Source organism: Triticum aestivum, chromosome 1D, assembly GCF_018294505.1.
Source record: "Triticum aestivum cultivar Chinese Spring chromosome 1D, IWGSC CS RefSeq v2.1, whole genome shotgun sequence".
In the NCBI taxonomy this organism is placed as follows: domain Eukaryota; kingdom Viridiplantae; phylum Streptophyta; class Magnoliopsida; order Poales; family Poaceae; genus Triticum; species Triticum aestivum.
In genome coordinates, this window is record NC_057796.1 from 483,581,953 (window position 1) to 483,606,421 (window position 24,469).

The 24,469-nt window shown below is 46.9% G+C and overlaps 2 protein-coding genes across 2 annotated transcripts; both read left to right on the forward strand.

Annotated features, from left to right (window-relative positions):
• The first annotated feature begins 1,681 nt into the window (after nucleotides 1–1,681).
• Nucleotides 1,682–5,164, forward strand: LOC123183265 (solanesyl-diphosphate synthase 2, chloroplastic). The gene is made up of 6 exons (XM_044596037.1): nucleotides 1,682–2,269; nucleotides 2,421–2,566; nucleotides 3,578–3,705; nucleotides 3,797–3,900; nucleotides 4,015–4,142; nucleotides 4,232–5,164. The coding sequence occupies exons 1-6, from the start codon at nucleotides 2,116–2,118 to the stop codon at nucleotides 4,778–4,780; spliced, it is 1,209 nt and encodes a 402-aa protein (XP_044451972.1). The 5' UTR covers nucleotides 1,682–2,115; the 3' UTR covers nucleotides 4,781–5,164.
• Nucleotides 5,165–7,870: 2,706 nt separating this feature from the next.
• LOC123183264 (mitogen-activated protein kinase 10) lies at nucleotides 7,871–13,730 on the forward strand. Its single transcript, XM_044596036.1, has 10 exons — nucleotides 7,871–8,200; nucleotides 8,972–9,380; nucleotides 10,299–10,426; nucleotides 10,516–10,575; nucleotides 11,162–11,311; nucleotides 11,412–11,567; nucleotides 11,692–11,903; nucleotides 11,991–12,089; nucleotides 12,696–12,841; nucleotides 12,935–13,730. The coding sequence occupies exons 1-10, from the start codon at nucleotides 8,177–8,179 to the stop codon at nucleotides 13,348–13,350; spliced, it is 1,800 nt and encodes a 599-aa protein (XP_044451971.1). The 5' UTR covers nucleotides 7,871–8,176; the 3' UTR covers nucleotides 13,351–13,730.
• The last annotated feature ends 10,739 nt before the right edge of the window (nucleotides 13,731–24,469 follow it).

Genomic DNA, 24,469 nt, shown 5'->3' on the forward strand with positions numbered 1-24,469 from the left:
GGCTGATGGATGAGAAATGAAGATGTTTTGGTGGCTACTCTCTGGCAGGCTGATCAACTTCATTCTATCCTCCTGTTGGTGGCTTTGTTTTACTTTTATGTCCTCTTTCGTATGATTGTTCATGTTGTGGACCTGTAACTTCCTCTTAGTTTCCCTGTTGCTATGTTATCCTCGATTTGGTTTGTAAGCATGCTAATATGGATGTTGCTCCTTTGAACACATGACTAGCTTTGGGTTGCGTCCTCAATATGCTAGTAGGAGTTATCTACCAGTAGATGGTTGGCTTTAGGATGAGGTGTTGGTAGTGACGGTACGAATAACCACCAGTACCCTCGGTAGGGTAGTGAATGTGGCCGGAAGTACCAGAAGGAACTTCGCACATGGGGTTGACCCCAGGTTCATGCCCTCATGGTGAGGTAATATCTTATGTCCTGATTTGCTTTGTATTTTCATGGGAGCACCTTGTGCGAGGGGGTTGCAAGATGATGATATTTGTGACTACCGAGAGTATGGTGTATGGAATAGATGGGAATGGCTACCCCTAACCTCACCTTATATAGGGGGCAAGAGCTAGGGTTTACAATGGCATTAAGTGACTTCATGTCAATGGCTTCTTGGCTTGTATGCCAAGATGATCTCCTTGCTCCGAGTCGGGCCCCTGCACTACCTCCTAAAGTCGTGCTGCCGTCAGGCCTCCTGGGCCCCAAGGCCGGCCCAACACCGGTCTTCCTGGCCGATGGGCCATCCTTAGTGTATTGCACCGTCAGGTAGTTTTTAATGTTTGTTAACAAACTTTTATTTGGTTTCTAGGAAGGAATTCAGGAGGAAGCCCCTTTTGTAAAAAAAAGGAAACCCGACAACTAAGCTTTCTGGGCTACTAAAAGTTCTACAACGCGAAACATAAAATCTATCTGCTTTTAATTGAACCACATGTGGTGCTTCGCTCGTAGGTCCCTGAATTTAGTTAGGCGGTGCAATATTGCATTTAGGACAAAAGAACAAAATGTCCTACCCTCTCTCTCAACCTCTCAAAATTCATCACCATCACATTTTGACAAGGCTTTCTGGTAAGACTGCCAGGGCACTCAATATCCACTGAACAGAGTGCATGATCTCTTTGTCCTCGCACCAATCTTCATCTTGCACCTCTTGCTTGCTTGTGGACCAGCCGTCCTCACCCTCCACCCTCCCCATTGCTATAGGGGAGGGGATGGAGAGCGTGCTGGGCCAAAACCCTTCCCATGTTAAATGAGAAATTGCACTATGGTTTTCATTCTTCGGCTCATGTCATGACTTTTTCGGTCCAGGCCATCGATGCCTAGGTCAACCCCATACACTCCTTATGCCGCCCATCTCTCTTGCGTCGAACCACGATGAGCCGGGGTGCGGCGATAGGTCAAACCTCTAACATTCACCCTCGAGAGGTTTCTATACCCCCTCCGATCAATTGTAATTTTCGCTGCTCCAGTACAATTAACATGAATCGGAGGGAGTAGTCATTTCACGCGTAGGCACCTAAATTTTACCTTAAGCCACGCAAGACGGCAACGGTGCAAAACCACATCTTTTCAAGGACCAAAGAGCAAAAGGCAGTGGAGCAAGTCAAAATCGGAAGTGATGATAGAGGCCCCTATCTCTCTCACGCACACACGGCCAGGCAGCGGCTGCTTGGCTCGCTCGTGATCAGAGGGGCTCGCAGCTGGGTTCTATGGCCCTCGTGGATCCACAAATCCCTCTTTCTCCTCCTCCGCATGCCTGCCTCCATATTTTAAAACCTCCCTCCACGGCCCCTCTCCCACCACCACTCCCCCACCGGAGCCGCCAGCAGCCATCCAACTCCTCCCCGTCTCTCCTCCCCTCTTCTTCTCCACGCAGGCGCAAAAGAGGCATCGTCACCAAATTGGGCAAGATTCTCTCTTTCCCGCACGCAACCAATCGCCAGCCAGCCAGCCAGCCAGCCAGCCAGCGTCACTCCTTCTCCTGCGGCTGTCATACAAGGAGAAGAGGCTCCAGTGATTTTGCGGTTCTTGGGAGCTCCGAGCGCCTGAGCTGGCCTGCGTCGTTGGAGCCTAGGTTCTTGGATTGGCCGGCGAGCGAGCGAGCTTGCTTGCCGAGATGCTGTCTGTGAGCTCGCCGAGGATGCACATGAGCCGGAACGCCGTGGATTTGGGCCTGCTGGCCGCCTGCCGCTGCCGCCGCTGGGCCGCGCGCCCGGCGCCCAGGCGGCGCGCGCCATGTGTTTGTTTCGTGGCCGCACCCAGCCAGACAGGTTTGTTTGTGTGTCTCTCTTACCATGCCTTATCTTATCTCTGCTGGTTGGTTCAGAGACGTTCAGTACAACACACTACGCAGCACACGTCCTACCTGCAGTACCAGTGCTGCTGGCAGTGAAGCTGAGCTACTAAACTTCGTCTGTGCAGGTCTCGCGGCGATCGACGTGCCGGCGGCAGAGACCATCGCTAGCGCGGCGGCCGGGACGGCGAGGCTCCCCGAGCGCGTGTCCATCGCTTCGCTCTTGGATGTCGTCTCCGACGACCTGCTCAAGCTCAACAACAACCTCAAATCGGTGAGCGCCTTCTTCCCGAGGTCACATTCTCTTTGCTAAGCTCACTCAAATTTGCTTTGGAGACGATGCACCCCCTGTGTAGGCAACTGTACACGTGTGAATGAGTAGTTTCCTTCTTCAGAGTCTGTTTGATGGAACCTTGTTGATCATGTTATGGAACTACATGCGAAGTAGTTCCTCCGAAATACGCTGCGCCGGTTTTATTGGCACGCTATTTTACTAGCCAGGATTTCCTTGGTCCCGAAACCGATTACAATTCCTTATACAGTACCATGTAGGAGTAGAAAACAAATGTGAATACACAACACCTGCAAGTTCAGTCCAAATAATGCACACCTGCAAAAGAAAAGGTGGAGGGCCTCAGTTTGAAGGAGATTCTGCTAGGTTTCTAGGTGTATGCTTTCAACTTTGAAGTGTGTGCTGTTTGTTTTTCAACTTCAATCTCGGATTGGGATGGAGCTGTGTTTGAACCAGCTATGGATAGTGTTGATTTTGATTAGCAAACTAGATATTGACGGACAGTACATCAATGGATTGAAAATCATGCAGTAGCTACTATGCTTTCATGAATTATTCCAAGTTCATAAAATTAAAAGGGACATATACCGTTGGGCCCAAAAGAAAGAAAAATAAGACATCATAGTTCGCTGTGCACAAGTGTGCATCGTTTAACTGTTCTTTAGAAGGGGGTTGCACATAATCCACATGACTACAGTCTATAGACATGACTAAAGACAGGGACAGCTTCCTACTTGTGCACGCCTTTCAACCGTCCAGATTCTAATCATGTAATGGCCCGTGTTTGATGACTTGGAGCTGTGAGTAGCTGACCTTTTCTGAATAGGCAATCTCTGTTTGCGTGATCAAGAAAACAAACTTCAGAGCACATATCAAATTGATATAATATACGCATATTTACACTAGTTCTCTAAAGAAGATTTTTCTAGACTAGTTCCCGTTGAGTTGCTATTTTCTGCAGTAACAACTAAGTTGCTGACACGACCTCAATAGCTTATTGGTGCAGAAAATCCAGTTTTAGTATCTGCCGCAGAACAAATTTTTGGTGCTGGTGGAAAGAGATTAAGACCAGCATTGGTTTTTCTGGTGTCCAGAGCAACAGCGGAAGTAGCTGGCTTATCGTAAGTTGCTCTTCTTGTTGCAGACTTACAATTTCAAATATTTTTTGTTTTCAAAATCATGCACTCAGGCCTTTACACTTTTGCATTTCAGGGAGCTAACTACAGAACATAAACGCTTGGCAGAGATCATAGAAATGATTCACACTGCGAGTTTAATACATGATGATGTCATAGATGATAGTGGAATGCGCAGAGGTACAACTAAAATTGTTCCTTTTCTTCATTGTTTATTCATCATACTGAACTCGGTTTAATGAAGAGATCAATAAATTGAGTATATTTTTCTAAACTAGATGTGATTATTTGCAGGGAAAGAAACCATTCATCAGCTATATGGAACACGGATAGCCGTGCTTGCTGGCGATTTCATGTTTGCACAATCTTCTTGGTTTCTGGCAAACCTAGAGAACATTGAGGTTATAAAGCTCATCAGCCAGGTACTAAATGACTCGCAGCGTAAACCTCATCCTCTTCTGTAAAAACTATGTACGATCGATGTTTTTCTGAACAACTGGCGTGCTCACAGGTGATCAAGGACTTTGCTAGCGGGGAGATAAAGCAGCAATCGACCCTGTTCGACTGCGACGTCACCCTGGACGACTACCTGCTCAAGAGCTACTACAAGACAGCCTCCCTGCTCGCTTCAAGCACGAGGTCCGCGGCCATATTCAGCGGGGTGAGCACCGCCGTGTGCGAGCAGATGTACGAGTACGGCAGGAACCTGGGGCTGTCGTTCCAGGTGGTCGACGACATCCTCGACTTCACGCAGTCGGCGGAGCAGCTGGGCAAGCCGGCGGGTAGCGACCTGGCCAAGGGGAACCTGACGGCCCCGGTCATCTTCGCGCTGCAGGAGTCGCCAGAGCTGAGGGAGATCATCGACTCCGAGTTCTGCGACACCGGCTCGCTGTCGGCGGCCATGGAGCTGGTGCACAGGAGCGGCGGGATCCGGCGGGCGCAGGAGCTGGCCAAGGAGAAGGGCGACCTGGCGCTCCAGAACCTGCAGTGCCTCCCCAGGAGCCATTTCAGGACCGCCCTCGAGAACATGGTGAAGTACAACCTTGAGAGGATCGACTAGACGGACGGATCATTCAGTTGGTCTGTCTGAAGATGAGATGCACCTGCAGGTGGGCCCAGATTAGCTTGTACTGAAATCCTGCTTGCCAGTATCATGTCGATTTCTCGGAGATGGTCGGCGCGACAGCGTCACGAAAAACGTCGTCTATTTTTGCATATCGTGTAAGTGCAAGGTAAATATATCCACTGTATATGCGAAAGATGGAGCTGTTCTTTTAATTAGTAGTATAACATAAGATAGCCGTAGTTATTTTTTTTTTCTTCCGATGAAAAGGAAAAACATGTAATTCCGTTTATTTACAATCGGAAGTATGAACATGAGTTAACATCATGCCCTGTAAAACCTAGCGTGCGCCAGTCTGGACCGCTGAGATGTGTCTTCATATTTTTCTGCTGAGAACTTACACACGTAGTGCATTTCTGCCCGCTCGATGCAGAGGCTGAGGGTTTGTAGAACATCATTTTCCACGGAAAAAGATGACGATGAAGAAGAAAACAAATTCTATATGATGACCTCGCAGCCAGACAGAAAAATTCAAGTATAGTTCGTAAATAAAAATTAAAAAGAAACTTTCTTCCTTCCAATTTTTGTTTGCCCGAAAGACAACTTTTTATCTCCTTTTTTAGGAGAAAACTTTTTATCTCTTTGCACTCGTGTGGTTCAGAAGTGAAGTAGTAGTAGTGGTAGATGCCGGGCGGACGGGCGGTTGGGTCGTATGGATCCAGCTGAGCGGAAACGAACGGACATGGCGCACGTTATCGTCGGTGGCCGCACCTTCTCCTTCCTTTCTACTTGTATTATTTCTTCTTTTATTAAAAAAAATATGCAACAAGTGGTCAGTGATGCTCACCTTTTCCTCACGGAACAAAACAAAGGGAAAATACTCGTGAATGTATTATAAAGTGGTCGCCAGGATAGGGCTCCAAGTAGGCGTATTCTATTATTATTAGTCCTGAGTGGATAGTACTCTCTCCGTTCTAAAATAGATGACCCAACTTTATACTAACAGCTTCTTCGTCGGTGGCTCCCATTAATAATCAGTTGATTAACCACCGGTACTGTAGTTTAAGGGCGGCGTCGGTACCGGTACGACTTTGCCGACGATGGACGGACGGACGGCGAGGTCGATCCTTCTAAATGGCCGGTTCTTAATGACGAGGTCGACGGAGATGCAAATGCCGCTCGGCGTCGCTCTACTCCTTGTATCCAGCTGCACCGTGATCAAAACATAAAATTTTTTTTGAGAAACTTTTGATCATGCTAGTATGGCAAACATCAAAAGATAATACTTTCAGATCCATAAACCACCTAGCGACGAGTAAAAAGACTTAGGCGAGCTGAAGGTGCGCCATTGTCATCGCCTACTCGCATGAGGAGGTAAAATGGATGCATCTACTACTGGTATCCATTCATTTAGATTCTCCTAACACGTGGAGCTGTCATGTTGTACGTACAATGTTGGAGAATCATTGGGGAGGAGGGAGGGACTGGGTTGGGTGGTAGAATTATTATTAGATAGTAGATGGATTCATTCATCTCCTCCACGTGACGGTGCAGGCAGAGGAACGTGATGATGTTCTTTTATTTACATTACACACTACGGAAGGAAGGAAGGAAGGCAGATGCTACGTACCGTCTGATCGGATCCTGATGGTAAGTCAAAGCCGTGTGTGTGTGTGTGTGTGTGGCTTTCAAGGCACGGCCAGATTATTTTAGCTGGCGTTTCAATTCCGTCACGCACGGACGCCCGCCCGCCACCTAATTCTGCAACTGCACCGACCCGAGAGAGAGAAAGAGAAAGATGGTGAGCGAGCGCCCGTCACAGGAGACCTACCCCCAGACCTACTTCAGCAACTCTCCTCCAGCCACCCGGTGGCCATGGATCCACCGCTTGCTCTCTCTCTCTCTCTCTTCTTTGAAAATATGTGTATGTGTTAATTAAGATAAAACATTCCACCGCAGACTTTTAGGATACAAATTTGGAACCTTTAGGGTACCCTCCAACCCTCCTCGGTTCAACTTAGAAAAAAGAAAACCCTCCTCAGTCCAACCAAATGAGCTAATTTCCCGGAATTTCCGGCCCAAATTTAAAATTTGGCTCATCTATAAATGAACGTGCCACGCATGGTTTTCCTTGTAACCGGAGATCGCAATGCAACCTAAGATTACGCATGACCTGAGAAAGTAGTTGGACTATGAAGCGCTAGACTGTTGATCGGATAAAGTGGCGGACCCCTAAGGAGGTAGAAGCGGGGCTTCGATATCGCATCGCGTGGGCTAATGCATTTCCTGAAGGTTCCCATCTTTCTCATGAATTTTTTTCCAGGTGTAATAGGGTCTCATGAGTTTACGACATTTTTTTTTGCAAAAATGACCAGATCTATTATAAAGATTCACCGGAAGTACAAAGCACCTCAAACATAATAAAAATTATATCGAGGTCAATGGACCACCGAACGATCATTGCCGTTGCAAAATGAGCCACGGACACGCCGCTGTTGTCGCTTCCATACCGGAGCCGACCTAATTGTCGATGAGATCCAGAAAGTCTTTGTGCACGTGCCCTCTAAGGACCAACGCCCTGAAGCCGCAGTCGTCGCCGTTGAATCCTTGAATCGATCTGAAGAACCGGACACCAAATATCGCTGAGAGTGTAACGCATTTAACGCTACGACAGATAATGCAGCCACCCCCGTAAACGACTGTAATGTCTTTATCTTCTCCATATAGCCCTCTCCTTGGCGAAATTCTTGTGATACCTTTCACTGGTCTTCTCTCCTTGGTGAAATTTTTGATTTTTTTTTTTGATTTCTCTCCTTGGTGAAATTCCTGTGACACCTTTCACTAGTCTTCTTTTCTTATAACTTACTAATATTATTATGTAAAGTCTTATCCCCTCAGTTGATTTAAAATTCAGACCACCAGTAGATGAGCGGTGGATAAAGCAGAGATGCGGATCGGACGGCGCAGGGCCATCCAACGAGCATCGCGCCGCACCGGCAGCACCACCAGCAGCCGCAGGCCGCAGCCCATGGCATGTGGCCCAGACGCAACGCATCTCTCCCGATTAAAACCAACAACAACAACGGCAAGTCGGCAGACATCACAAAGAAGAGAAAGAAATCTACCTCCCCCCCTCCCCTCCGGCATCCCGCTCCCCTCCCCCTTCCCTTCTCCGGCCCGCCGCCAGATTAGATCGGGCCAGAAGAGTCCGTCCGGCACCTATCCCTCGCTCCCCCGGCGGCACCTTGGGCCCGGCATCGGCCGCCGCGGCGTACGTGTGAGTTTGTTGGCGGCTCGGCCGACCGGGAGGCGGGCGGTCCGGCGCCGCGGGAGGGCAGGGTGCGGTCTCCGGAGCGGCCTTGGAGCGCAGATCGGCCCGCCCGGCAAGCGGCAATGCAGCAGGCGCAGCGGAGCAAGGTGGGTTCCGACTTCCGAGCCGTCCCTCCCCCTCCTCCTCCTCCTCCTGCGTCTGCCTAGTAGAGACGATTTGCGCCTGTTCTTGCGGCGTCGATGCCCGCTGCCCATCTTGGTTCCAGGACGACGCCGGCGACCCAGCGTTTTTTGAATCCTCGCTGCCCTGTTTTCAAATTCATTCAAACTTCTTTGACAGATTCTTCGCTACTTTTATCGGGATTTCGGTGCTGCCAACCCTTCCTTTAGCCGAAATCTTTGATCTGTATTTCTGTCAGTAGAAAATTAGTACTCAAATGCCGTCGGTTCCAATCCAATACGGCAACACCGCGTGATGAGTTGCAGACAGCCCACGCCTCGCATGGCAAAGTTGACCGCCTCCTTGCCGCTTCCTGAATCCAGATGCCAAACACTAGACGAAGTCCGCAAGACGCCGCTTTTCCCCTGCCTGCCCGTCGGTGGTGTGCGAAGCTCGTACATTTTAATTCTTGTTGGAGTCCTCGCAGATGCCCACCAGCAAGCAACCGGCGTTCAGTGGCACAAAAAGTTTTAAACTGTTTGATTGCTTGCTGGTGCTTTGGCTTTTCTTAATGCCCGGCTCTGTTGCAATGTGGCCACTCCAAATCTCTGTCGGTCTCCAATGATTTTCTCCAACCCCCACCACACCAATCATTCTGCTACTTCAGTTCCCCAAACCAACCGTTTAAAGTTCTCTCTATTTTAACAGCTGGGCTTTGAGAGTTTGCTGATTCGGTGTGTGCAATTCATGTTTTGCAGAGTTCGGCGGAGGTGGACTTCTTCACGGAGTACGGCGACGCCAACCGGTACAAGATCCAGGAGGTCATTGGCAAGGGGAGCTATGGGGTTGTGTGCTCTGCCCTTGATCTGCAGACCAGGCAGAAAGTGGCCATCAAGAAGATACACAATATTTTCGAGCATACCTCCGACGCAGCGCGGATCCTCCGCGAGATCAAGCTCCTGAGGCTCCTACGGCATCCTGACGTCGTCGAGATCAAGCACATTATGTTGCCTCCCTCCAGAAAGGACTTCAAAGACATCTACGTTGTTTTCGAGCTCATGGAGTCTGATCTCCACCAAGTTATTAAGGCCAACGATGACTTGACAAAAGAGCATTACCAGTTCTTTCTCTACCAGCTACTCCGAGCCCTCAAGTACATTCATACTGGTAAGAAATCGTTACCTTCAAGTCTACTGTTGTTGCTTGGAAAACAATGTTTTACCCTCAAGGTGGTGTGTGTTTTAGTTTACAATCATGTGTAGTAGGTTAGATCCTCTTTTCATCTCTTTTTCACTTGCCTCTGAAACACTCCCCCCCCAGAGGCTTGCTCTTCAATATTAAAAAGTCTAATGATGGGTCAGTTATGGTTTCCACAGTGTGCAGAACTAGATAATATACACTGCGTGCGGTTTAGTCAACAGATCCTGAGTAACAGTTGATACTTTAAGTACCAAAATTTGACTTGCTTCGAGGGTAGTCAACCAAGTTTGGTTAACAACAGGGTTTATCATTTGGTATTAAAACCTGTGTATCATCATCTCTCAACCTACAGTTGCATCTTTCTCCGTTTGCTTTGTGCTACGCGTTGCTAGTTCACTATCTTTAAGATACGTATCATCCCTTATCAACAATTCTTAAAATATGACCATATTACATCTATTCAGATATTAGCCTACATTCTCTGAATTCCTCAAAGTGTCTTTTTTCCTTTGAGGCCATAGATCATCCCGTAGCTAAAACAACGACAATAATTATTAAACGGAGGGAGTAGCAGTCAAGATAAGTACCAGTCCATATCTGATTCAACCTTTGTTCACCTCTTGAAATTAAATATTTTGGTGTTTTGTTCATTATTTATCCCTTTATATGTAGGCACTGTAGCCAAGACTCTGTAATCTGATTGCTCGTTGGAAATTTTTTGCACTTACTTGCCATCACAAAGCTTGTCATTTGTTTGAATTGACACTACCAGATATTGCACCCGAATGTTTTTCTTTAGTGATACACTGTAGAAAATGTTACTTGATTGTGTATTATATTTTTATCACCACTTTTTTTGCTGATAAGGAGTTCATATGGCTGCAGCTAGTGTTTACCATCGTGACCTGAAGCCCAAGAATATTTTGGCGAATTCTAACTGCAAATTGAAGATATGTGATTTTGGACTAGCACGAGTTGCATTCAACGATACCCCAACAACTGTCTTCTGGACGGTATGTTAGCACAAACTCAATTTATGTTTTTTATAGCAGATTTTTGATGAAGTATCATAATTTATAGATATTATGCATAATCCCTGCAGGATTATGTCGCGACAAGATGGTATAGAGCTCCAGAGCTCTGCGGATCCTTCTTCACAAAGGTGAGGTTTAGAGTTCATGGCTTTGTGCTTATTAAAAAATGAAGAAAAGAACTAGGTTCTTAATCTGTTGACAGGCTTATGGTGTAACAAAGAACATGCTTACAATTGTTCTAGCATGAGTTGATTGAACTGTGAGCTGTAACAGGCAAATGGTTTATGGTTCTGTATCATTGTCTTCGCTTTCATCTTCTCTTATGATAGGTTTTCTGGTGAAAATTAAAATGCACTATGTACCTGTTCATCCTATGCTTTATTGTTATGCTCTTTTTTTTTGTCGAAGTTATAAATGACCTATGCTTTATTGTTATGGTTTCTCCATCTTTTGTATAGATTAGATCTGTTCGCTGTCATTTCTATCCTTTTGTATTTTGTGACCAATTTCATTCATGAGTTGATCTTAACATTTGTTCATCCTATGTTCTACATGAATACTTGATCGCTTTCCTCTTGAATAGTAACTTTGACTACGATCACGTGAACTTCTATTACTCCCAAAAACAGCAAGTGCATCTTTAGTAATTTCCAGGATTTTTATCAGATGCATGTTCTTAATCTGTTTTGGATTTTTGTTCCCCCCAAAATGCAGTATACACCTGCCATTGACATTTGGAGCATTGGGTGCATTTTTGCCGAGGTGCTGACAGGAAAGCCTTTGTTTCCTGGTAAAAATGTTGTCCATCAGTTAGACTTGATGACTGATCTTCTAGGCACACCTTCAATGGATACAATTTCTCGGGTACGGTACTGAATTCAGGGAAAGAATATATATTTAGTTTCTCTGGTAAATGTATTCAGTAAGCCCAAACTTTGACTTTACTGTATTTGTTCCTTCCCAGGTCCGAAACGAGAAAGCAAGAAGGTACTTGAGCAGTATGAGAAAGAAAGACCCGGTCCCATTTTCTCAGAAGTTTCCTAATGCAGATCCTTTGGGAGTAAAACTCTTGGAGAAGCTATTAGCCTTTGATCCAAAGGACCGTCCAACTGCGGAAGAGGTAGTCTTATGGTGCTATTTTGTCTGTCTGATACCTTGGTTTCTTCTCTCTGTTTGCAGCATTAGTTTGTTATATTTGTATGGAGTAAGTTGTAATGTTTCCTTCAATATTTGTATTTTGTCAGGCATTGACTGATCCGTACTTTAGAGGCCTTTCCAAGCCAGAGAGGGAACCATCCTGTCAGCCAATCAGAAAAATGGAGTTTGACTTTGAGCACAGCAGAGTGTCAAAGGATGATATAAGGGAGCTGATATTCCAGGAGATATTGGAATATCATCCGCAATTGCTGAAGAGCTACATTGATGGCACAGAGAGGACAACCTTTCTCTACCCAAGGTTTTAGTTTTTCTATGTTTCTATTCCCTCATCTCTGTTTGCTGTGTCAACTCTTACTGACAGCAATATCTTGGTTATGTTTGTCAGTGCTGTCGATCATTTTAAGAAGCAGTTCTCTCATCTTGAAGAAAGCGATGGCAGCGGCCCTGTAGTCCCAGCAGATAGAAAACATGCATCTCTTCCTAGGTAATGTTGCATCGTACTCTTGTCTTGTGTTCATTTCTTTTCCTTCCATATCACTGGCACGTAATCAAACGACTTGCTAATGGCGTACTTTGAAGTGCACTGCTCCTTTGCTTCATATTAATATGGGTTGAGTTTCAAATAATGGGATAATTATCATGTTATGAATTTGGTATGAGTTGATTATCTGGATAGTGAACCGGGCTATATAAACTTGAGAGTGAAGTGACTGGGATCTATGTGATCACAGGAGTTCAAAGATCTACTACTGTAATCTATTTTAAACTTGAGAGTGAAGTGAGTGGGAAATTAATACCCGGTTTTCTCAACGGAGTTGGGGTTACAATTGATATATGTAGGTTATCAGATCAGATTGTTAGGTCCTGTGCGATACTTTATCATCACTTTGTTAGTCGAGGTTCTGTTCTGAAATCTAAGTGAGGGCTTAATCAGTATGGTGTTCAGAATGTTGATACTCCAGACCCACTTCATAATTTGGTCGCTTTTTTGCCACTCAGTTAGCGCACCTGTATGCCTTTCATCATTATATGTTTTAATATTAGTACAGTAAGCCTGCGTTATTGCTGATAAGCATCTTCATTTTTGCAGGTCCACTATTGTTCACTCGACTCCAATTCCTGCGAAGGACACTCGGCCGCTCTTTGGCAAGCCTTGCAACAAAACTTCCTCGGAGACAGGGAGGTATGCTGGGAATGGTCACAGTGCTTCTCAGGCTTCACATGCGGCACAAGCAGGTGCGTCTGCGTTCATTCTGCTATACATGTTTTGTCAGCATTTTTTACTCGAAACTTAATGTCTCATTAATAAGACCATTTCTTATTTTGCAGTCGTTTCACGGAGAGCTGCTGGTTCAGCGTTACCTTATGACGCGGCAAGCAGGCCGACGATTAGCCCAGGATGCCCTCAGCAGCAGATCCCACAAATGTATGGGCAATATCAGCATCAAGCAGCTCCTGGTGCTGGTGCTGGGATACCACAGACCATGGGGGGCTATGCCTGTGGTGGGTACACCAAAGGCACGGCGCCTAATGCTGCTGCTGCTCCAGCCATGAGAGCACCCCCCTACCGCCACCTTCCGGCGGGGCAGAAGAACGGTCCGCTGGACAGACTGGCGGTGGAGACCACCGACATATACACGCGGTCGCTCAACGGCATCGTCGCCGCCGCGGCGGCATCTGCCGGCGCCACGAGCGCCCACAGGAAGGTGGGCGCCGTGCCGTTTGGCATGCCGACGACTTACTAGCGGCTAAGAAGACGGCAGTGGCGCGTCTCTAGACTCTTCGGTCGGAACCGTAGCAACCGGAGGCATTGGCCTGAAATAAGTTGGCGGATGAGGATCGTCTGACGACGACGAAGGCATACAGAGATAGTAGGTCTGAAATCCTGTTCCATGTCGTCTCTAGGCTACACACAGAAGACGGAGGGTGGACCGTGGATGGGTGTGGCCAGACGAGCTGTTTATTTAGGTGGAAAATGAAAATTAATTAGCCGGTTAGCGGCCGGCTGGAGACAGGCCAACTCAACACAGAAATGAAGTCTGTACTGTGTTACTGCTACTATCCAACAGACTAATTAATTAATTAAAGGGATGATGGTCCATTGATCATCATCATATGATTCATTTGCTCGGAAAAATAGTGCCTGGACTAAAGACTTTGTTGTTGTTGTTGTTGCCCTTAGACTGAAACTGCAATGCCCTTGACTTTCTGCATCTACAATATTCATGTCAAAATTAAATTTGCTTTGGGCCCCTTGACTTTCTCTGTCTAAAATATTCATGTCAAAATTATAATCTACTACTAACTCTGTTCCTAAATATAAGACGTTTTGGCAGTTTTAAATTGAACCAACGCATGTCTTATATTTAGAAACAGAGAGTGTATTCGATAGCATATCACATACATAGCCAAATATCACTATCTACAGAGAGCAAAATTGCACCGTTGTCATAAAAAATACCCACTGTCAGCACATTAAGCAACTACATCCATTCACCATTAGCACATCAATCGAAATACGTCCATTCACTATTAGCCCATTTGCATACAATTAGCCATCCAAGCCTTCATACGCATCAATCGAGTAACAGAGAAGAGGAAAACAGAGGAGACAGAGAGACGGGGAGGGAGAGCAGCTGGTTTCTAGATTTTTCATGCACCAGTTACACATTACATAGTTTCACAAATGACATATGCACAATTCTAATGTCATGACCATTGACCAAGCGGCCAGCTTGATAAGCTACCAACAACAAATTGAAAAACTCTAATGGCATGGATGCGCATCTGACATTGTTTGCACATTCTTAGGATTAGGAATGCAGAAATTCAACAAGTTATGAGATCTCAGGCTTGTAATTTCTGGTTCTTTTGTTTTGGGATTCATATGTTTGTAGATCGCATTTGTACAAAAGAATATAGGGTGCATGGTGCATCAACGCGATCGTCAGGAGTGATGTACTCCTCTGACCAGGGTCAGAGCCATGATTGGGCCAAGCTCCGGGCCTACTACAGTGCCGCTAAAGTGCCCAAGATGCTACAGTGAACGAAGTACTTACTCTTCATGCCTCGGGCCCAGGCCCACTCGACCTGGGTCTTGGATCCGCCACTGCCTCTGACCATCACTCTCATGAGTATATATGCCATGTTCCGGATGTGAATTATTTGAGCTCGAGCTCATGAGAGTTCGATTGAACAGTAAAATCCGAAAAAATTGAAAAACAAAAATCTGAATTCTATTTGTAGCAACATTGACAAATGTTCTTAATGCTTGCGAAGTTTCATCATGGGCTAACATTCATGGAAATCCTGGCAAGCATTCGGAACATTTGTCAATGATTTGCTAAAAAAATTAGAATTCTTTTTTGAATGTTAATTCATTCTTTTTTGGATTTTACTGTTCATACGGAGTTCATTTTGGGGCCGTGTTCCTTCTTTTTTTAAGACCCTTCTCTGTTAGGATGATCTCCACCGTGTGGGCCCAACGGCCCACCGGGCCCTTAGATCTGCGCCCTGATTGGGGGCGCTCAACCCACTATGGTTGACGGCCCACTGTCACCTGCACTATATAAAGAGGTGGGGGCTGGCGGCTCGCATCACGAGGTTCGTCGCGATGCCGTACACCCCACCTACATCCCCTACCGACCTAGGGTTAGTGCAGTGCTGACGGGAAGCACCGCCACCACCCCGCTACTCTCTGCCATCACCGGCACCATGCCCGGCACCGGGAGCTCCTCGAGCCACAAGGAAAAGGTAATACCTATCACCACTACTGTTGAGGATATAACCATTGGAGTCACCCGCCCAGGAGGGGCCGGGTTACGTCATAATGATCATCATGTGAAGCCCAGTACCAAGCTTGAGGATGGCGGTTCAGTAATGGGCTTAATACCCGGAGGTGGCTTAAGGCCCGTAGTGATAAACCGCCATTATGGCAAGACTTGTAGTGTAAGGCAAGAATAGTTAAGAGTCCGAGCCGGATGCTGTTATAAGCCGGCTGGGACTCTGAGAGCCGCTGGGCGTCAACCTCTCTATATAAAGAGACGACCCGGCGGCGGTTCAGGATAGGCAACATCAGATCGATAGCCAGGCATAGCGGTTAAGCTCCCTGGTCATCGAAACACTAAGTAATTCCACCTCAACTGGAGTAGGCTTTTACCTTCACCGTAAGGGGCCGAACCAGTATAATTCTCGTGTCCTTTGTCCCGTTTAACCCCTTTAAGCTTCCTAGCTGCGATGGCTCCATGACTAAGTCCTTGCACGAGGACATCTGCCGTGACAATTCCACGACAGTTGGCGCCCACCGTGGGGCTGGCGCACGGTGGATTTGAGTTCTTGAAGGGCAGCTTCGAAGGGCTCAAGGGATACGCTGTAGGCCGGATGACCAAGAGTCGTCGCGGCAAGCTCTACATCGACGATGCAAACTGGGGCCCCGACGCCGGCTCAATCGAGTACGGGTACCAGGTCCCCTTCGGCAGAATCCACGTTTTCATTGGCAAGATTGGCGAGCCGGGCCCTGAGCCGGACCTCTGCGCCGACCTCATCGAGACGGCTCAGCGTGTGAGACCCGCCCGGACTCTGCCTGCCTTGAAACGTGCTTTTGTGGGATGCATCCATGGAGAGCTCTCTGAAGGATCTGGATCTGACGATGAGACGGCCGCTCGCTCTGACGGCGAGTCGTCCACAGATGAGACCAACTCGTTATATCAAATTCAAGATGGCAGGCTCAGGGGTTGTTCCGATGGCGACAGTATTCCGGACCCCTTTGAGCCGCCGAGCCGGGTTGGAATTTTCATGGCCGGCGCACAAACTGTTCAAAACTCCGCCGCCGGGGCAGGAGGCCCTGTGCACTCGCCGGCTCAGGTGCTGATGGATCTCACAGACAAGATGACGGCCCTGTTAACCGCTACGGTCGCCCCAGCGGATCAAGCTCAACATGATGCGGAGGTGGCACAGTTAAGGCTGGACATCGCAAGAGCCAAGGAAGATCTGGCAGCGGAAGGGATCAGGATGGCTGCGGAGCGGGCGGCTCTCGACGCCCAGACTCAGCTGATTCAGGCACAATCTTTCTGGCTCACGATGGATCAGAACGCATCCAATGAGATCATGAGAAGGAGGTGTTGGAAATATGCCCTAGAGGCAATAATAAATGGTTATTATTATATTTCTTTGTTCATGGTAATTGTCTATTGTTCATGCTATAATTGTGTTATCCGGAAATCGTAATACATGTGTGAATACATAGACCACAACGTGTCCCTAGTAAGCCTCTAGTTGACTAGCTCGTTGATCAACAGATAGTCATGGTTTTCTGACTATGGACATTGGATGTCATTGATAACGGGATCACATCATTAGGAGAATGATGTGATGGACAAGACCCAATCCTAAGCATAGCATAAAAGATCGTATAGTTTCGTTTGCTAGAGCTTTTCCAATGTCAAGTATCTTTTCCTTAGACCATGAGATCGTGCAACTCCCGGATACCGTAGGAGTGCTTTGGGTGTGCCAAACGTCACAACGTAACTGGGTGACTATAAAGGTGCACTACGGGTATCTCCGAAAGTGTCTGTTGGGTTGGCACGGATCGAGACTGGGATTTGTCACTCCGTGTGACGGAGAGGTATCTCTGGGCCCACTCGGTAATGCATCATCATAATGAGCTCAATGTGACTAAGGCGTTAGTCACGGGATCATGCATTGCGGTACGAGTAAAGAGACTTGCCGGTAACGAGATTGAACAAGGTATTGGGATACCGACGATCGAACCTCGGGCAAGTAACTTACCGATTGACAAAGGGAATTGCATACGGGATTGATTGAATCCTCGACATCATGGTTCATCCGATGAGATCATCGTGAAACATGTGGGAACCATCATGGGTATCCAGATCCCGCTGTTGGTTATTGACCGGAGAGGCGTCTCGGTCATGTCTGCATGTCTCCCGAACCCGTAGGGTCTACACACTTAAGGTTCGGTGACGCTAGGGTTGTAGAGATATGTATATGCAGAAACCTGAAAGTTGTTCGGAGTCCCGGATGAGATCCCGGACGTCACGAGGAGTTCCGGAATGGTTCGGAGGTGAAGAATTATATATAGGAAGTCAAGTTTCGGCCACCGGGAAAGTTTCGGGGGTCACCGGTATTGTACCGGGACCACCGGAAGGGTCCCGGGGGTCCACCGGGTGGGGCCACCTATCCCGGAGGGCCCCGTGGGCTGAAGTGGGAAGGGAACCAGCCCCTAGTGGGCTGGGCCCCCCATGGGCCTCCCCCCCTGCGCCTAGGGTTGGGAACCCTAGGGTGGGGGGCTTCCCACTTGCCTTGGGGGGCAAGGCACCCCCTTGGCCGCCGACCCCCCACCCTAGATGGGTTTGGCCGGCGCCCCCCCTCCTAAGGGGGCCTATATAAAAGGGGGGGGGGGAGGGAGGGCAGCAAGCATACAGCCTTGGGCGCCTCCCTCCTCCCCTGCAACACCTCTCTCTCTCGTATAAGCTCGGCGATGCCCTGCCGGCATCCCGCTACATCCACCACCACGCCGTTGTGCTGCTGGATCTCCATCAACCTCTCCTTCCCCTTGCTGGATCAAGAAGGAGGAGACGTCGCTGCACCGTACGTGTGTTGAACGCGGAGGTGCCGTCCGTTCGGCACTCGGTCATCAGTGATTTGGATCACGGCGAGTACGACTCCGTCATCCACGTTCATTGGAACGCTTCCGCTCGCGATCTACAAGGGTATGTAGATGCACTCCTTTCCCCTCGTTACTAGTATACTCCATAGATGCATCTTGGTGAGCGTAGAATGTTTTTAAAATTATGCTACGATTCCCAACAGTGGCATCATGAGCCAGGCCTATGCGTAGTTACTATGCACGAGTAGAACACAAAGTAGTTGTGGGCGTTGATGTTGCCAATTCTTCTTGCCGCTACTAGTCCTATCTTGTTTCGGCGGTATTGTAGGATGAAGCGGCCCGGACCGACCTTACACGTACGCTTACGTGAGACTGGTTCCACCGACTGACATGCACTAGTTGCATAAGGTGGCTAGCGGGTGTCTGTCTCTCCTACTTTAGTCGGAACGGATTCGATGAAAAGGGTCCTTATGAAGGGTAAATAGAAATTGGCAAATCACGTTGTGGTCATACGTAGGTAAGGAACGTTCTTGCTAGAAACCTACAAACCACGAAAAACTTGCAACAACAATTAGAGGACGTCTAACTTGTTTTTGCAGCAAGTGCTATGTGATGTGATATGGCCAGACGATGTGATGAATGATATATGTGATGTATGAGATTGATCATATTCTTGTAATAGGAATCACGACTTGCATGTCGATGAGTATGACAACCGGCAGGAGCCATAGGAGTTGTCTTTATTATTTTGTATGACCTGCGTGTCATTGAATAACGCCATGTAAATTACTTTACTTTGTTTCTAAACGCGTTAGCTATAGAAGTAGAAGTAATCGTTGGCGTGACGACTTCATGAAGACACAATGATGGAGATCATGATGATGGAGATCATGGTGTCATGCCGGTGACGAAGATGATCATGGTGCCCCGAAGATGGAGATCAACGGAGCATAATGATATTGGCCATATCATGTCACTATTTGATTGCATGCGATGTTTATCATGTTTTTGCATCTTATTTGCTTAGAACGACGGTAGTAAGTAAGATGATCCCTTATAATAATTTCAAGAAAGTGTTCACCCTAACTGTGCACCGTTGTGAAGGTTCGTTGTTTCGAAGCACCACGTGATGATCGGGTGTGATAGATTCTAACGTTCGCATACAACGGGTGTTGACGAGCCTAGCATGTACAGACATGGCCTCGGAACACACGCAATACACTTAGGTTGACTTGACGAGCCTAGCATGTACAGACATGGCCTCGGAACACGGAGGACCGAAAGGTCGAGCATGAGTCGTATAGAAGATACGATCAACATGGAGATGTTCACCGATCTTGACTAGTCCGTCTCACGTGATGATCGGACACGACCTAGTTAAACTCGGATCATGTTTTCACTTAGATGACTGAAGGATGTCTATCTGAGTGGGAGTTCATTAAATAATTTGATTAGATGAACTTAATTATCATGAACTTAGTCTAAAATCTTTACACTGTGTCTTGTAGATCAAATGGCCAACGTTGTCCTCAATTTCAACGCGTTCCTAGAGAAAACCAAGCTGAAAGATGATGGCAGCAACTATACGGACTGGGTCCGGAACCTGAGCTCATCCTCATAGTAGCCAAGAAAGATTATGTCTTAGAAGCACCGCTAGGTGAAGCACCAATCCCAGAGAACCAAGACGTTATGAACGCTTGGCAAACACGTGCTGATGATTACTCCCTCGTTCAGTGCGGCATGCTTTACAGCTTAGAACCGGGTCTCCAAAAGCGTTTTGAGAAACATGGAGCATATGAGATGTTCGAGGAGCTGAAAATGGTTTTCCAAGCTCATGCCCGGGTCGAGAGATATGATGTCTCCGACAAGTTCTTCAGCTGTAAAATGGAGGAGAACAGTTCTGTTAGTGAGCACATACTCAGAATGTCTGGGTTGCACAACCGCTTGACTCAGCTGGGAGTTAATCTCCCGGATGACGCGGTCATTGACAGAATCCTCCAGTCGCTTCCACCAAGCTACAAGAGCTTTGTGATGAACTTCAATATGCAGGGGATGGAAAAGACCATTCCTGAGGTATATTCAATGCTGAAATCAGCGGAGGTGGAGATCAGAAAAGAACATCAAGTGTTGATGGTGAATAAAACCACTAAGTTCAAGAAGGGCAAGGGTAAGAAGAACTTCAAGAAGGACGGCAAGGGAGTTGCCGCGCCCGGTAAGCCAGTTACTGGGAAGAAGTCGAAGAATGGACCCAAGCCTGAAACTGAGTGCTTTTATTGCAAGGGAAGTGGTCACTGGAAGCGGAACTGCCCCAAATACTTAGCGGACAAGAAGGCCGGCAACACCAAAGGTATATGTGATATACATGTAATTGATGTGTACCTTACCAGTACTCGTAGTAGCTCCTGGGTATTTGATACCGGTGCGGTTGCTCATATTTGTAACTCAAAACAGGAACTACGGAATAAACGGAGACTGGCGAAGGACGAGGTGACGATGCGCGTCGGGAATGGTTCCAAGGTCGATGTGATCGCCGTCGGCACGCTACCTCTGCATCTACCTACGGGATTAGTTTTAAACCTCAATAATTGTTATTTAGTGCCAGCTTTGAGCATGAACATTGTATCTGGATCTCGTTTAATTCGAGATGGCTACTCATTTAAATCCGAGAATAATGGTTGTTCTATTTATATGAGAGATATGTTTTATGGTCATGCCCCGCTGGTTAATGGTTTATTCTTGATGAATCTCGAACGTGATGTTACACATATTCATAGCGTGAATACCAAAAGATGTAAAGTTGATAACGATAGTCCCACATACTTGTGGCACTGCCGCCTTGGTCACATTGGTGTCAAGCGCATGAAGAAGCTCCATGCAGATGGACTTTTGGAGTCTCTTGATTACGAATCATTTGACACGTGCGAACCATGCCTCATGGGTAAGATGACCAAGACTCCGTTCTCCGGAACAATGGAGCGAGCAACCAACTTATTGGAAATCATACATACCGATGTGTGCGGTCCAATGAGTGTTGAGGCTCGCGGAGGATATCGTTATGTTCTCACTCTCACTGATGACTTAAGTAGATATGGGTATGTCTACCTAATGAAACACAAGTCTGAAACCTTTGAAAAGTTCAAGGAATTTCAGAGTGAGGTTGAGAATCAACGTGACAGGAAAATAAAGTTCTTACGATCAGATCGTGGTGGAGAATATTTAAGTCACGAATTTGGTACACACTTAAGGAAATGTGGAATAGTTTCACAACTCACGCCGCCTGGAACACCTCAGAGAAATGGTGTGTCCGAACGTCGTAATCGCACTCTATTGGATATGGTGCGATCTATGATGTCTCTTACCGATTTACCGCTCTCATTTTGGGGCTATGCTTTAGAGACTGCCGCATTCACTTTAAATAGGGCTCCGTCGAAATCCGTTGAGACGACACCGTATGAATTATGGTTTGGGAAGAAACCTAAGCTGTCGTTTCTAAAAGTTTGGGGATGCGATGCTTATGTCAAGAAACTTCAACCTGAAAAGCTCGAACCCAAGTCGGAAAAATGCGTCTTCATAGGATACCCTAAGGAAACTATTGGGTATACCTTCTACCTCAGATCCGAAGGCAAGATCTTCGTTGCCAAGAACGGGTCCTTTCTGGAGAAGGAGTTTCTCTCGAAAGAATTGAGTGGGAGGAAAGTGGAACTTGATGAGGTGATAGTCACCCCTTCCGAACCGGAAAGTAGCGCAGCGCGGGAAGATGTTCCTGTGGTGCCTACACCGACTGGAGAGGAAGTTAATGATGATGATCATGAAGCTTCGGATCAAGTTACTACTGAACCTCGTAGGTCCACAAGGACACGTTCCGCACCAGAGTGGTACGACAACCCTGTCCTAGAAATCATGTTGTTAGACAACGGTGAACCTTCGAACTATGAAGAAGCGATGGCGGGCCCGGATTCCGACAAATGGCTAGAAGCCATGAAATCCGAGATAGGATCCATGTATGAAAACGAAGTATGGACTTTGACTGACTTGCCCGATGATCGGCGAGCCATAGAAAACAAATGGATCTTTAAGAAGAAGACAGACGCGGATGGTAATGTGACCATCTATAAGGCTCGACTTGTCGCTAAGGGTTATCGACAAGTTCAAGGGATTGACTACGATGAGACTTTCTCACCCGTAGCGAAGCTGAAGTCCGTTCGAATCATGTTAGCAATTGCCGCATACTATGATTATGAGATATGGCAGATGGACGTCAAAACGGCATTCCTTAACGGCTTCCTTAAGGAAGAGTTGTATATGATGCAGCCGGAAGGTTTTGTCGATCCTAAGAATGCTAACAAAGTATGCAAGCTCCAGCGCTCAATCTATGGGCTGGTGCAAGCATCTCGGAGTTGGAACATTCGCTTTGATGAGATGATCAAAGCGTTTGGGTTTACACAGACTTATGGAGAAGCCTGTGTTTACAAGAAAGTGAGTGGGAGCTCTGTAGCATTTCTCTTGTTATATGTGGATGACATATTGTTGATGGGAAATGATATAGAATTCTTGGAAAGTATAAAGGCCTATTTGAATAAGTGTTTTTCAATGAAGGACCTTGGAGAAGCTGCTTATATATTAGGCATCAAGATCTATAGAGATAGATCAAGACGCCTCATTGGTCTTTCACAGAGTACATACCTTGACAAGATATTGAAGAAGTTCAATATGGATCAGTCCAAGAAGGGGTTCTTGCCTGTATTGCAAGGTGTGCAATTGAGCACGGCTCAATGCCCGACCACGGCAGAAGATAGAGAAAAGATGAGTGTCATCCCCTATGCCTCGGCCATAGGGTCTATTATGTATGCCATGCTGTGTACCAGACCTAATGTAAACCTTGCCCTAAGTTTGGTAGGAAGGTACCAAAGTAATCCCGGCATGGAACACTGGACAGCGGTCAAGAATATCCTAAAGTACCTGAAAAGGACTAAGGATATGTTTCTCGTTTATGGAGGTGACGAAGAGCTCGTCGTAAAGGGTTACGTCGATGCTAGCTTCGACACAGATCTGGATGACTCAAAGTCACAAACCGGATACGTGTATATTTTGAATGGAGGAGCAGTAAGCTGGTGCAGTTGCAAGCAAAGCGTCGTGGCGGGATCTACATGTGAAGCGGAGTACATGGCAGCCTCGGAGGTAGCGCAGGAAGCAGTCTGGATGAAGGAGTTCATTACCGACCTAGGGGTGATTCCCAACGTGTCGGGCCCAATGACTCTCTTCTGTGACAACACTGGAGCTATTGCCCTTGCGAAGGAGCCCAGGTTTCACAGGAAGACCAGGCATATCAAGCGTCGCTTCAACTCCATTCGTGAAAGTGTTCAAAATGGAGACATAGATATTTGTAATGTACATACGGACCTGAATGTAGCAGATCCGTTGACTAAACCTCTCCCTAGAGCAAAACATGATCAACACCAGAACGCAATGGGTGTTCGATTCATCACAATGTAACTAGATTATTGACTCTAGTGCAAGTGGGAGACTGTTGGAAATATGCCCTAGAGGCAATAATAAATGGTTATTATTATATTTCTTTGTTCATGGTAATTGTCTATTGTTCATGCTATAATTGTGTTATCCGGAAATCGTAATACATGTGTGAATACATAGACCACAACGTGTCCCTAGTAAGCCTCTAGTTGACTAGCTCGTTGATCAACAGATAGTCATGGTTTTCCTGACTATGGACATTGGATGTCATTGATAACGGGATCACATCATTAGGAGAATGATGTGATGGACAAGACCCAATCCTAAGCATAGCATAAAAGATCGTGTAGTTTCGTTTGCTAGAGCTTTTCCAATGTCAAGTATCTTTTCCTTAGACCATGAGATCGTGCAACTCCCGGATACCGTAGGAGTGCTTTGGGTGTGCCAAACGTCACAACGTAACTGGGTGACTATAAAGGTGCACTACGGGTATCTCCGAAAGTGTCTGTTGGGTTGGCACGGATCGAGACTGGGATTTGTCACTCCGTGTGACGGAGAGGTATCTCTGGGCCCACTCGGTAATGCATCATCATAATGAGCTCAATGTGACTAAGGCGTTAGTCACGGGATCATGCATTGCGGTACGAGTAAAGAGACTTGCCGGTAACGAGATTGAACAAGGTATTGGGATACCGACGATCGAACCTCGGGCAAGTAACTTACCGATTGACAAAGGGAATTGCATACGGGATTGATTGAATCCT

Bases quoted from the DNA above. Each gene is read 5' to 3' on its own strand.
- LOC123183265 (XM_044596037.1), top strand. From the start codon at position 2,116: ATGCTGTCTGTGAGCTCGCCGAGGATGCACATGAGCCGGAACGCCGTG. The intron at 2,270-2,420 runs GTTTGTTTGTGT...TCGTCTGTGCAG, and splicing joins GGCCGCACCCAGCCAGACAG to GTCTCGCGGCGATCGACGTG. The intron at 3,706-3,796 runs GTAAGTTGCTCT...TTTGCATTTCAG, and splicing joins GCGGAAGTAGCTGGCTTATC to GGAGCTAACTACAGAACATA.
- LOC123183264 (XM_044596036.1), top strand. From the start codon at position 8,177: ATGCAGCAGGCGCAGCGGAGCAAG. The intron at 8,201-8,971 runs GTGGGTTCCGAC...CATGTTTTGCAG, and splicing joins AGCAGGCGCAGCGGAGCAAG to AGTTCGGCGGAGGTGGACTT. The intron at 11,568-11,691 runs GTAGTCTTATGG...GTATTTTGTCAG, and splicing joins ACCGTCCAACTGCGGAAGAG to GCATTGACTGATCCGTACTT.